General features: G+C 38.8%; 1 protein-coding gene across 1 annotated transcript in view; it reads left to right on the top strand.

Annotated features, from left to right (window-relative positions):
- The window catches only part of LOC126143911 (Down syndrome cell adhesion molecule-like protein Dscam2), a 493,502-nt gene that overhangs the window by 362,978 nt on the left and 117,664 nt on the right, over positions 1-12,860 (top strand). The window contains exon 21 of the mRNA XM_049915460.1: positions 4,588-4,738. Within this exon, the coding sequence (XP_049771417.1) occupies positions 4,588-4,738 (151 nt within the window). The remainder of the gene's footprint in view (positions 1-4,587; positions 4,739-12,860) is intronic.

Here is a 12,860-nt window from a genome sequence, read left to right as displayed (position 1 = left end):
GGTTGGCAGGCCTGGGTAACCAAGAAGGCTTCCTGTAAGTGACCCATGAATAGGTTGGCGTACGAGGGGGCCATCCTGGTACCCATGGCTGTTCCCTTTAATTGTTGGTATGTCTGGCCTTTGAAAGTGAAGAAGTTGTGGGTCAGGATGAAGCTGGCTAAGGTAATGAGGAAAGAGGTTTTAGGTAGGGTGGCAGGTGATCGGTGTGAAAGGAAGTGCTCCATCGCAGTGAGGCCCTGGTCGTGCGGAATATTTGTGTATAAGGAAATGGCATCAATGGTTACAAGGATGGTTTCTGGGGGTAACAGACTGGGTAAGGATTCCAGGCATTCGAGAAAGTGGTTGGTGTCTTTGATGAAGGATGGGAGACTGCATGTAATAGGTTGAAGGTGTTGATCTTCGTAGGCAGAGATACGTTCTGTGGGGGTTTGGTAACCAGCTACAATGGGGCGGCCGGGATGATTGGGTTTGTGAATTTTAGGAAGTAGGTAGAAGGTAGGGGTGCGGGGTGTCAGTGGGGTCAGGAGGTTTATGGAGTCAGGTGAAACATTTTGTAGGGGGCCTAAGGTTCTGAGGATTCCTTGAAGCTCTGCCTGGACATCTGGAATGGGATTACCTTGGCAAACTTTGTATGTAGTGTTGTCTGAAAGCTGACGCAGTCCCTCAGCCACATACTCCTGATGATCAAGTACCACGGTCGTGGAACCCTTGTCAGCTGGAAGAAAATGTATATATATAATAGATAATAGAGGGAAACATTCCATGTGGGAAAAATATATATAAAAAACAAAGATGCTGTGACTTACCAAACAAGAAAGCGCTGGTAAATAGCCACAATAAAAAACACACACACAAATTTCAAGCTTTTGCAATCCAAGGTCGCTTCATCAGGAGCGAAGGAGAGGGAAAGAGAGAGAGACACACACACACACCCACACCCACACCCACACACACACACACACACACACACACACACACACACACACACACACACACACACACATATCCATCCGCACATATACGGACACAGGCAGACATATCTGTATATGTGCGGATGGATATATGTGTGTGTGTGTGTGTGTGTGTGTGTGTGTGTGTGTGCACGCGCACGCAAGTGTATACCTGTCCTTTTTTCACCCTAAGGTAAGTCTTTCTGCTCCTGGGATTGGAATGACTCCTTACTCTCTCCCTTAAAACCCACATCCTTTCGTCCTAGTGGGTGCGTTTTCTGTACTATAATCCGTTTGTTATAAGAGTATACCTGTTGTAAACAAACACAAAAGGGATGATTGGTCAGAAGCCGTAGCACATGTACACTGGTGGTGCTACACTCTTGGAAGTAGGTCCTACTTATGTATTAGATATATTATTACTAAGTTACATTAAATGAAACTTTAAGATATTCCAGTATAATAACAGCCATCAATGTTTTTCTTAATCACACTTTAGCTACATAGTTTTTATTTCAAAAATCATATACAGTTACATCCTCTGCACTGTTGTGCTCTGATTCTCATGCTGTTAATGCACAGTATGAAAATGACTGAGGCTGCTTTCTGTTCTGCAGTGAAACACATGTGGAATACAGTTAAAAAGTGCCAAGAAATAGGCTGTTCTTAATGTTTTTCATAAATTTACAGGGATAATCGGCTTTGAGGTTTTCCCACCAATTGTATGTAATACTGTTGGTACACAGACCCACAATATACGTGTAGGGCAGCCAGTAACATAATAGAATGTTACTCAAATACAGGTAATTGTTCTTTGGTTCAAATCTCCCCAGTATCATTTTTTTTCTCATTTAATTTGAAATAATTACATCTCATAATCATAAAACTCATCATCCTTTTCTATGAATAATGCACCTCTTCTTGTTTCTAATTTCATATTGCACACAAAATTCCTGTTTTCATTTCAAATACAAATTCGTAATTATCAATGTTTTACAAATGACTGTCCATAAAAGTTGCTTAAATTTAACAAAAAAATAAAAACTATTTAATGTTTTAAGGCAAAAATGAAAAACCAAAACACAGAGGTCGATGAGTATCGTAGAAACATGAAAAACAATCATTTTTGCAGCATTGAGCACATCATTCAAATGCTGCATTTTTTCATTTGGTACTGTCCCATTAGAATATGAACCCAACAGAACTGATCTGAAGCAAAGTTGCAGAATTTGGCCCAAGAAGTAACAAGACTCTTCAACTGCCAGATGTACTGGAACTAACACACACAGTTTTTTCAAAAGTCAATGCCAGATGCTGGCAGGATATACAACACCTCGTCATGAAAGAAGAAGAGAAAATGCTGCTCCTGGTTGGCTTTGTTAATTTTGTTGTTGATAGGCTTATTATCAATGTAGTAGGTGACACTTCCGGAACTGAAACCTATTTCTTGGATTTGGATAAGGAAGGAGCTAAGAGATTACCAGACAACTGACTGTAATTTATACCTTCAGTGGCTTCAGTATTCAACAGTACAGTGACCAGTGACTTCCCTGCAGCATGATTTTGCATTACACAGCTCACTCAGAAAAATTGCCCTCATTTAAGTTAGAAATTTTCATCACTCTTGTTCGTAATTAGAATACTATGTCAGGTGAGAACGAGTGCATTTTATGTTTTCCGTCTGGTCACCTAAGAAGCATATGGTAGTGATGGAGTTTCTCTGAATATTATTTCATTCTCTTTAAAAATTAAATGACATCCGATGCTATATTGTTTCTTTGCTTGTCTCTTGTTATGTCTGAACTGCAACTGCTCACATCATTGCAGGTTAGTTGGACCACTGGATGGCCATGCTGTCCAAGTTTAATGCTCTGGCAAAACTGTTGTCCCACATTATTGCTCAGTCTATGTGCATGTAACAAAGCATAAAACATATCCTTATGATTGTACTTGACTGCACTGGTCACAGCTTGGTTTCTGCTCCGCGTGAAATGAAATCCAGTGAGATTCAAGCAAACATGGGAATACATGGCATAATGTTAACATCAGGTTTATCCTTATGATGAACAGAGTATAGTTACCTCTGAAGAAGTAAGTCATTCAAAACCTTAGTAATACTTTCAGTCATGTTTACGAGCCTATCAACCACTCAGTGTCTCTTAATGCTTTCAGTCTTATTTATGAGACTATTGACTACTCAGTGCCTCAACTTTACACCGAATTGTTACCTTTATCCTTTCCACTATCTATATTCCAACCAGTCTTTCCATTATCATACTCATGATTGAAACTAGTTGTAAATAAACAATTATTGCTACAGAAGCTACTGGTGGTTTGAAGATGCCAATCCTGAACCATTTGAGAGATGTGGAACAAAGCCCATAGAATGTATTTCTTATTAGATGTGGATTACCTATGGAATTCTATTTTTCATCTGATTGTGCACACTTAGTTACTTCCAGATAATTAATTCATTAATTAGTAACTTCCTGTGCATTGATGTGCAGCTTTATGATGCACACCAATAATAAAATCAAATACATACAGAGACTGGTGTTAACAACAGAAACAGTTTATTCTGCTGGCGTCCCCTGTGTACTATTTATTGCTCCCCAGTAAGTTTATCCTTTACTCAAATTTATCATTAAATATCTCTTTTTCCAAACCAACAGCTTAGTTCATGAAATCAATACTAGAAGTAAGAACAACCTCCACAAAGATTTAAAGCCAAGTACTTTGGAGCAGGAATGTGTTCATTAAAAGGTCTTAGCTGTTGGCCACTGATGAATCATCTATATGATTGGAATTAACCCCACTCAGTGTCAGTTAAGGCCTGAAAATGGTGCACTGAAGCACTGAAACTGGTAGCCATACAATAAATAACATTGTAAGGATGGCTGCAGGCATTTCATTTTATTACAGTTATATATTACATTTTATATGAAAATAATTTTAAGAATTTATAGACTTATTCTACATCCACGAGGACCACTTCACTTGCGATCTGTGGGAGGTGCATTAGCATACCTGCTTTTCTTTGTAAATATTTACTGTATATTCTTGTTTTTCTGACATGTTCTACTTGCTGAAGGATCTCCTCACTGTGAATTTAATGAAGCAAAAAGTTAATTTAATCTAATCTGTCTTTTACTTCAGTCATTGATGCATTTTGCTTTATTTCGTATTGAAATCTACAGAGCTTCATATGCAAATGAATTAATGATTCACAATGTATTTGACACTTAATATACTCACATTCTAGCTTTATAATGCTCACAATAAATTAACTGTAAAGTGAATTGTTATCTTGTTCTAATCTTATAATAGATAACACACAATCATCCACCTTTGGTGTAGCATATTTTAATGTTTGTGCATACCTACAATATTTTCTGTCTACTCACCTCTTCAAGTGTTATGTCAACCAGTACCATATGCATGCATGGGCGTCTCACTGACCTGTTACTTATTCTGGTAAGGGTATTCCTTGCTTCCTCTTTATAGTATCTCCTAATTTTGTGTGTTATCTGTTCATTGAATATAAATTCCAATATTTTCTCAAGGCTTACAGCTTCCCATAGATATGTCCACTAACAGAGAATCGTGAGAGACAGGAAACTTTTATACTCTTTTGCAGCCAGTACGACATCAGATAGCAGCTACCTCAAACACACACGAAGTGCGCGGGTTGAAAGAACTTCAGCAGTATGAGTTCTGGGTAACTGCCTCTACAACTGCTGGAGAAGGAGACAGTACAAGGCCAGTTCTTCAGGCACCAAATTCAAGAGGTGAAACTGACAGAGTATTACAATATAAACAGTTCAAAAACGTTTTGCACCACGCTCAGGTTTTGCATGGTATTTTTGTTTCTCTTGATACTCTTTTGGCCACAGGAATCATTACGTACAGCCACCTATGTGATGGAGACAAAAATGAACTTGCATTCTCAATGCAGTACAAAAGAGCATTCTGAGATCCAAGTTATGAATGAGATAATGTGGCTTGTGTACATGGCTCAGTCTATCAACATGCCTCAAAAGAAGTCATTTCAAGCTTAGACTTTGAATGCATCGTCACATTGCTGCTACAAGAAGGACTGTCAGCATGAGAAGTTGCCTGCTAAACTGGTGTAGACAAGTGGAATGTTGTTTGAACCTTCAGCCACTATTGTGAGAGGCAAGACATTCAAGATTTGCTATTGTCAACAATACTAAGTGAGAACTGTTATCTATAGAATATAACTTGTAGGTAACCTGAGGAGAAAGGAAAAGAACCATGTGTTGCCTTTCTGGAGACAAGTGGGAGGTCCGAGTTGTTTCAGACAATACACATCTATCTTCACAAAATCAGTTTGGATTGTAAGCATCCATATTAGCAACAGCACAAACCTCCCAGTACCATTCAAGAAGTACAAGAGCAAGGGAGCACGTCGAATGGAGCTTGTATCATTGACAATGGGTTCTAATCAGCTTCTCTTAACTAACAAGTGCACGATTTGTCCAACACCTGATGGTTATCACATAAAAGTATGGAGGCTTTCAGATACCAAAGCACATATGAGACATGCGTTCCCACTGGTTCAACAGGGAGGTGGGCTAGTCATGATTTGGACCGGTATGATGCTCTCATTTTGGGCATCTCACCACTCTTGAGGATAATTTGAGGTCTGTGCACTGTAGGAAAGGGATGCTCCAACCTGTTGTCCTTCCCTTCAGTCAGCATTTTGATGATGAATTGTCTCTGAAGATGGTCTAATGCTAGCATACCATGCTCTCCTCATGAAAATTTCCTTCAGGAGGCAGGCATCAACCTAATGGAATATGTTGCTGAAATTGCTGACATGAACCCAATTGAGTACGCACAAGCCCAATTGAAACCTTCTGTGCTTCTGTGCATCATTACAGGAACTGTTCTCACATAATGAATGAACTCAGGAGAGCCACTGTCAAAGAGTGGGATGGATGAAGCAGCAGCATCTTGTAGACAGGCTGTCTAGGAGGATCCCAGCACATTACAATTCTTAGGATGGAGGAAGATGGTATTGTATGTTACCCATCAACAGAATTTGATTTCACACATATTCAAAGATTTGCACTTTTTAATTTACTTTCTTTATTTCAGTTATTGGTTTGTTTTTATTTCGCAGTGAAGCTCGCTTTCCCCATAAGGCTAATTCTTTCATTTCCTTATCCTCTCATATTTACACATTTGCAGGTGGTGCAAAACTTTTTGAGCAGTTTTTTCCACTAACGTGGAATACGTCTAATATAATGTAATATGTTAATAGCCTAAAGATTTGTGGGAACATGAGAAATTACCATTAAAAATCAGTTATTGTTACACCTTTTGTTCTTTATGAATTTAATTGTATGACCTTTGGACTTTGTAAAGCACCTAGCACATTTCAGAGGTTTATACATGAAGTTTTAAGAGAATTGGATTTATGTGTTTCATATTTGGATGGTAGTTTAATAACATCTGAATCTCCAGAGCAACATGTCAAGCTTCTAAATTCACTCTTTAAGCAACTGAATGAGTTTTTCACTCTTTAAGCAGCTGAATGAGTATGATCTCATAATAAATGTTGGCAAATCACTATCTGGTGTACAACATCTAACATTCTTAGGACATTTTATTAAAATCTACAGAAAAAAGCAAGACCCAGAAAGGGGTGTGACATATAAAACTATAAATCACCTAGGGATCATCAATTTCTATCGTTGGCATTTGGAACATGCTGCTGTAAACCAAGCTTTGCTGAATGATTACTTAAAAGGTACAACTAAAAATGACTGAAGCTGTTTGACTGGACAGAAGAAGCGATTGCTCAATTCCAAAAATGTAAAGATCTCACAAAGGCTACACTTCTGACATTTCCTAGTTTGCATGATCAGCTTGCACTAATTGTGGATGCATCAGATTTTGTGGCAGGTGCTGAAAGAAAGACAGTGGAGATGAGTGAATTTTTCTTAGAAAAGTTCATAATTGTATGAAAGAAATATTCCATAAATGACAGAGAGCCCCTTAGTACATACATGGCTGTCAAATTTTTGAGATATGTGTTACAAGGAAGAGGTTTCATTATTTATACTGACTGTGCTCCTCTAATGTCTGCATTCAAACAAAAGAATGAGAAATCAGTGCCAGTCCAATTATGTTATTTTTAGTATATTTCATAGTTTACTACTGATCTGTGATGTATATCTGGTAAAGAAAATGTTGTTGCTGACAGCTTATCAAGGTTTGAAGAATTAATTCCACTTAACTATGAAGATATAGCACACATAACAACACAAACCAAGTGTCAGTTCAGTCTGCAGAACACTTTGTTTAAAGCACTCTTGTTGTGTATGTTATGTTAAAATGGATAAATTAGTATACTGAGCTGTTATACAAGAGGTTGTCAAACAGCTTCGACTATCAACTAAAAAAAAAAAAATCAGCCTGGACAATGACTTTTGATGGTAATGTTAGTTTTTCTTTATATATTCAACTTTCATTGTTAAACATTTTTCTCAGTGATAGATGATGTGCAGGAGACCTTGCTTGAAGACATCACCATTTTGGCTGTTCAGAAAATGTTCCACCACAAAAATCACCCCCCACACCATTTTGGAAATACCTGCCAAGAAATAGAATCTTCATCTGATGAAAGAAGAAGAAGCCTTGGGTTACTACATCAGGAGAATATTGGGGATGAGGCAAAATGTGATAGTCCAAAGAAGAAACATTATTGATTATATCCTGTGCAGAAAGAATTGGGATGTTGTCATGGAGTAAAACCACCCCCTTGAACAGCTTCCTTGGTGCTACACTGTGGAAACCTCCCACAACATTTTCAGGAGATTCGATAGTATGTTTCTGTGATGTTTTGTTCCTTATGAGCCTAATCTATTAGCACCACACCATGGAAGTCCCAAAAAACTCTCAGAGTGTCATGTTTAGATGGTAGAGTCTTCATCATTTTTGGCAGTGGTGAATACACATTTACACTACTTGCTTTGCTACTTTCTCTTGATTTCATAGTGAAACACCCAGACTCATCCTTGGTGATTAGGTGGTTTAAGAAGTCATCTGGTGTGGCCTGGCACAACTGAAAAGTTTCTTCTGCTGCTTGAATGTGAACAGTCATGGAATCCAGTGGCCAGCAACTCTTATCATGTTCAAAATATTATGTGAGGTGTTGAAAACAGATCCATAACTGATTTTCACTTTTTCCACTATCACCCAGGTTGTGAAATGCTGATGTTCAAGCACCAGGGACTCCATTGCACTTTTGATCCTTGGTTCTTTGTTTTGGAAAGTCAATCTTAAGAAAATGGATAGCTGAATTTAAAAAAAAAAAAAATGGGCTATGATGTAGCTTACACTACAGGGGTATCAAAGAAAGTATATGGTATATTTTGTATGATGAATTAAGAGCAAGAAAATGTTTTACAAGTAGTTGCACTTGATACTGGCCAAACATAAATACGGAAAAGATTTTCTTAGCAACTTTTTTTACAATCCTAAAATAATTCAAGAGTTTTCGTATGCTGATTTGTTACCATGAATGAAATGTTAGTTCAAAACCTTAGTTCAAAACTTCACTACAGAAATTAAACAGAAATCAAAGCAGTGGTAGGTAGCCATTGGCCCAGAAACAAAAACAAAACAAAATGTATTTCATTTGCTGGAGACATTATGGACAAAGGGTTTTTTTTCTGATTATGTTCCAAAGTGTAAAATAGTAAGTGTTGAAACTGCACTATCTAGCTCATACAATATACAAAGTACTTTAAACAAAGTGTTCTGCAGACTGAACTGACACTTGGTTTGTGTCATTATGTGATGTGCTGCAACAATACAAATGTAACAAAAAGACTGTTTGTTGTGCCTATCTACGACAAGCATCTCAGCTATATGATGAGCAGCAACTTTCCTTTTCACAATATTGTTACATTCCATCCTGGATTTTCCATCATTTAATATTTGAGAAGGCTGTTATATAATTCTACTGAATTCTCCACTCTTTTTTGTCAGTCTAAGATTGCTTGCATCACCTTGCACTGATAAAACAGACATGGGATATGCAAGGAGGAACTGTGCAAAACTGATGAACGGGACAAATGCAACAGGAAAATAAATTGTTGCCATAATGGCCCAGTGGTGGAGACTTAAATTTTAGAATGCTGATGATTTTCAACAGGCATTCAGTATGTCAAAAATGAAGTCTAAATTAAAAATTCATCTGTTCTGATTCTCAGCTCTCTCATACATTGAGATATACTTTACTTTTTTTAATCAGACTTCTGACTGGTTTGATATGGCCCACCATGAATTCCTCTCGTCTTCATCTCAGAGTAACAATTGCACCTGATGACCTCAGTTATTTGTTAGATGTAGTCCAATCTCTGTCTTCCTGTATATTTTTTACCCTCTACAGCCCCCTCAGGTACCATGACACTTATTCACCAAAGTATCAACAAGTTTACTAACATCCTGTCCCATCTTCTTGTCAGTGTTTTCCACATGTTCCTCTTCTCACTGATTTTGTGAAGAACCTCACGTCTTATCTTATCTTTCCATTCAATTTTCAACATTCTTCTTTATCACCACATCTCAAATGCTTCAGTTCTCTTGTTTTCCAGTTCTCCCATAGACCATGACTGGCTTCCAAACAATGCTGTGCCCCAACGTACATTCTCAGAAATTTCTTCCTTAAATTAAGTCCAATACTTGATAGTAGAAGGCTTTTTGTGAGGAAAATGCTCTTTGCCTATGATAGTCTGCTTCTTATATCTTCCTTGCTTAATCTGTCAACCACTCCCAAGACAGCAGAATTCCTTTGCTTTGTGTAGTTCATGGTCCCCCAATCTGATGTCGCCGGCCGCGGTGGTCTAGCGGTTCTGGCGCTACAGTCCGGAACCGCGGGACTGCTACGGTCGCAGGTTCGAATCCTGCCTCGGGCATGGGTGTGTGTGATGTCCTTAGGTTAGTTAGGTTTAAGTAGTTCTAAGTTCTAGGGGACTTATGACCTAAGATGTTGAGTCCCATAGTGCTCAGAGCCAGCCCAATCTGATGTCAAGTTTACAACCAATGTCATTTCTGGTGCCATTCATAACCTTTGTCATTCCTCAGTTTATTCTGAATTGATAGTGTATGCTCATTAGACTATTTATTCCATTCAACAGGCCCTGCAATTCTTCCTCATTTTCACTGAGGACAGCAATGTCATCTGCAGATCTCATCATTGATATCCTTTCACCCCAAAATTGTAGTACCACTTTTGGATGTTTCTTTTATTTCTGTCATTTCTTCTTCAGTGTTCAGACTGAACAGTAGACTGCATCCCTGTCTTACATCAGTTTTAATATGAGCACTTCGTTCTTGATCTCCATTATTACTACCCCCTTTCAGTTCTTCTATATATTGTACTGGCTACTTTAGATGATTCATTCATTATCATTGTTCTATATTTTCCAAATTATTGCATGTAAAAATCTGATTTATTTATCAATTGGACCATAAATTCACGAAATTTGCATTGTGCCCACCAATTGGTGTCACAAGTGCAGTGCCTTGACAAAATGGTGACAGAAAAAAGGAGAACATTTTGCCTCCAAGCTGATATTCAGTGATGAAGCAACCATCCATTTATTTGAAGGGGTTGATTTGATTTGATTTGATTTGATTTTAACAGGGAAACTAAAACAGCTTAGGTCTAACCCACCACTGCCCACACCGAAACTGATTTCATTGTGCGGTATTGCTCCCTGTATATCTAGTAAAGTCAATTAGTGCCCTTAAATAGTGCAAGGAGTCCCTTTACCAGTTTTTTGTTAGACGCAATTTCTTCAGGTCTTGTTGTCCCGAAGATTTTCTATCTTTTGCATTCGAAGATTAGGTGTGTTGCAGTTTCTTCACCCTCATCACAGATCCTTCATTTAGGTTCTTCTTCCACTATACCCATTGGTTATATGTGTTTTTTATTTAATTCCCATGGCCTGTCATCAGTCCAATCATGAGTCTGATCTCTTTCCTGTTCAATCTTAGGATTACAGAGCTTCTTTTAAAACATGGCTTGGGCATCATTTCCTTACCATGTTTTTGTTTATGGACCTTGGTCCAGTATTCTATTTGCTGTTTCCTAAGCCTGTTCCATAGTTCTAGTTTTATCATAGCCTTGGTGATTGTGAGGACAAGTTCCAGTCCAATAAATGGAGTCATTGCCCCCATCCTGGCCAATCTGTCGGCTTGTTCAATGCCACAGATCCCTGAGTGGCCAGGGACTCACACTAGGTTTATCCTATTGCTTCCTCCTAGCTCCACCAGAGCCCTGTGGTATTCTGCAACAATCTTAGATCTTGTTGCAGGAGCTGCCAATGATTTCAAGGCTACCTTGCTGAATAGATGTAGATGCTACGGTCATTGTAGCACCTACGCATATTCTCCTTCACATATGCCCTGACTGCAGTAATTTCAGCTTGGAATACAGCGGCCAGTTTTCCTAGAGAGATGATGCCCTCCAGTCTTGGCTGAACCCCGTACACTCCTGCCCCAACTCCTTGGTCTGATTTCGACCCATCGGTGAACCAAACGATGTCCCCCATACGGTGTCGAACTGTTTTTTCCCGCTGCTCCCTGCTTCCAATTATTATATTGCAAGGCTTGTTAAAGCAGTTGTGAGTTGTTATATAGTCAGCAGGCATTTCCCCAGCCACTCCTATATTTACCTCACTCACTACATTAGTGTGTGATTCTGGATATCCGAATAAGACCCAGCTGCTGCCTCCATGTTGACCCAAAGGTATAGTGGAGGCATGTCCAACATGGCTTCCATTCCAGTGGTTGGTGTGCTGCTAATTCCACCTGTTACAGCTAAGCAGGCCAATCTCTGCACCTTGGCAAGCTCCTTAGCTGCAACCCGCTGTTCTACCTTCTTCCACCACACTACGGGCCTGTAGGGCCACTGTGGTGTGTATCCAGTGCATACCCCTGGGCTCTGAAGAAGTTAATCACCACAATGTGACAGTGGGGAACACTGAAAATCCACATGAAACTGTGGTGTGTGAATGAGAGTCACCATAGGTTAATGTTGTCAGTGCAATGTCACAGACTAAGCTGCAAGCACCATTTTTTTCTTCTGTGAGAAGAGTGTGATGGGCATCTCTTAGCTTGTAGTATGACACAGTTGTGATTGTTTCCACAACTAATTGCTGATCCTCAGAATTTTGGCACTCAGTGAGATGGATTACCTCCACCCACTTCCAAGAACACTGGAACAGCTCGGAGGACACTTCAGTACTGCTGTGATGACCATTGACAGAATTTTGCTACATAGGATATGAAACAAACTTGAGCACTGGTTGGACATATTCTGTATGATGAGAGGAGCACCCATCGGACATGCTCAGTTTACAGTTCTATTCGTGCATCAATCTTATTTGTATACATAATACTTCAGAAAATAGAGTTTTGAAAATGAATGAATTATTTATAATAGTCTTGTATGTTACCCATCTATCTCTGCAGCTTACACCTATTTTCTTAAGAATTTCAAACACCTTACACAATTTTACATTGTCAAACATTTTTCCTAAGTTGATAAATCATATGAACCTGTCTTGATTTTTCTTAAGTCTTGCCTCCATAATCAAGTGCAATGTTGGAACTGCCTCTCTGGTGCCTTTACCTCTGCTAAACCCAAACATATTGTCTTCTAACAGACTGCCAGTTTTCTTCTGTGTATTATTTCTGTCACCAACATGGTTGCATGAGCTGTTAAGGTGATTGTGTGATAGTTCTTGCAGTTATCTTTCTTTTCTGTTTTGGAGATTGTGTGGGTGATATTTTTCTGAAAGTCTAGTGTGTCTCCTGTCTTGTAGATTCTACAAACTAACTTGAATTGTCCTTCATTTGCTAATTTCC

The sequence above is a fragment of the Schistocerca cancellata genome, chromosome 1 (assembly GCF_023864275.1).
Source record: "Schistocerca cancellata isolate TAMUIC-IGC-003103 chromosome 1, iqSchCanc2.1, whole genome shotgun sequence".
Taxonomy (NCBI): domain Eukaryota; kingdom Metazoa; phylum Arthropoda; class Insecta; order Orthoptera; family Acrididae; genus Schistocerca; species Schistocerca cancellata.
Note: the sequence above shows the minus strand (reverse complement) of the source record. Positions and strands in the feature narration are given on the sequence as shown.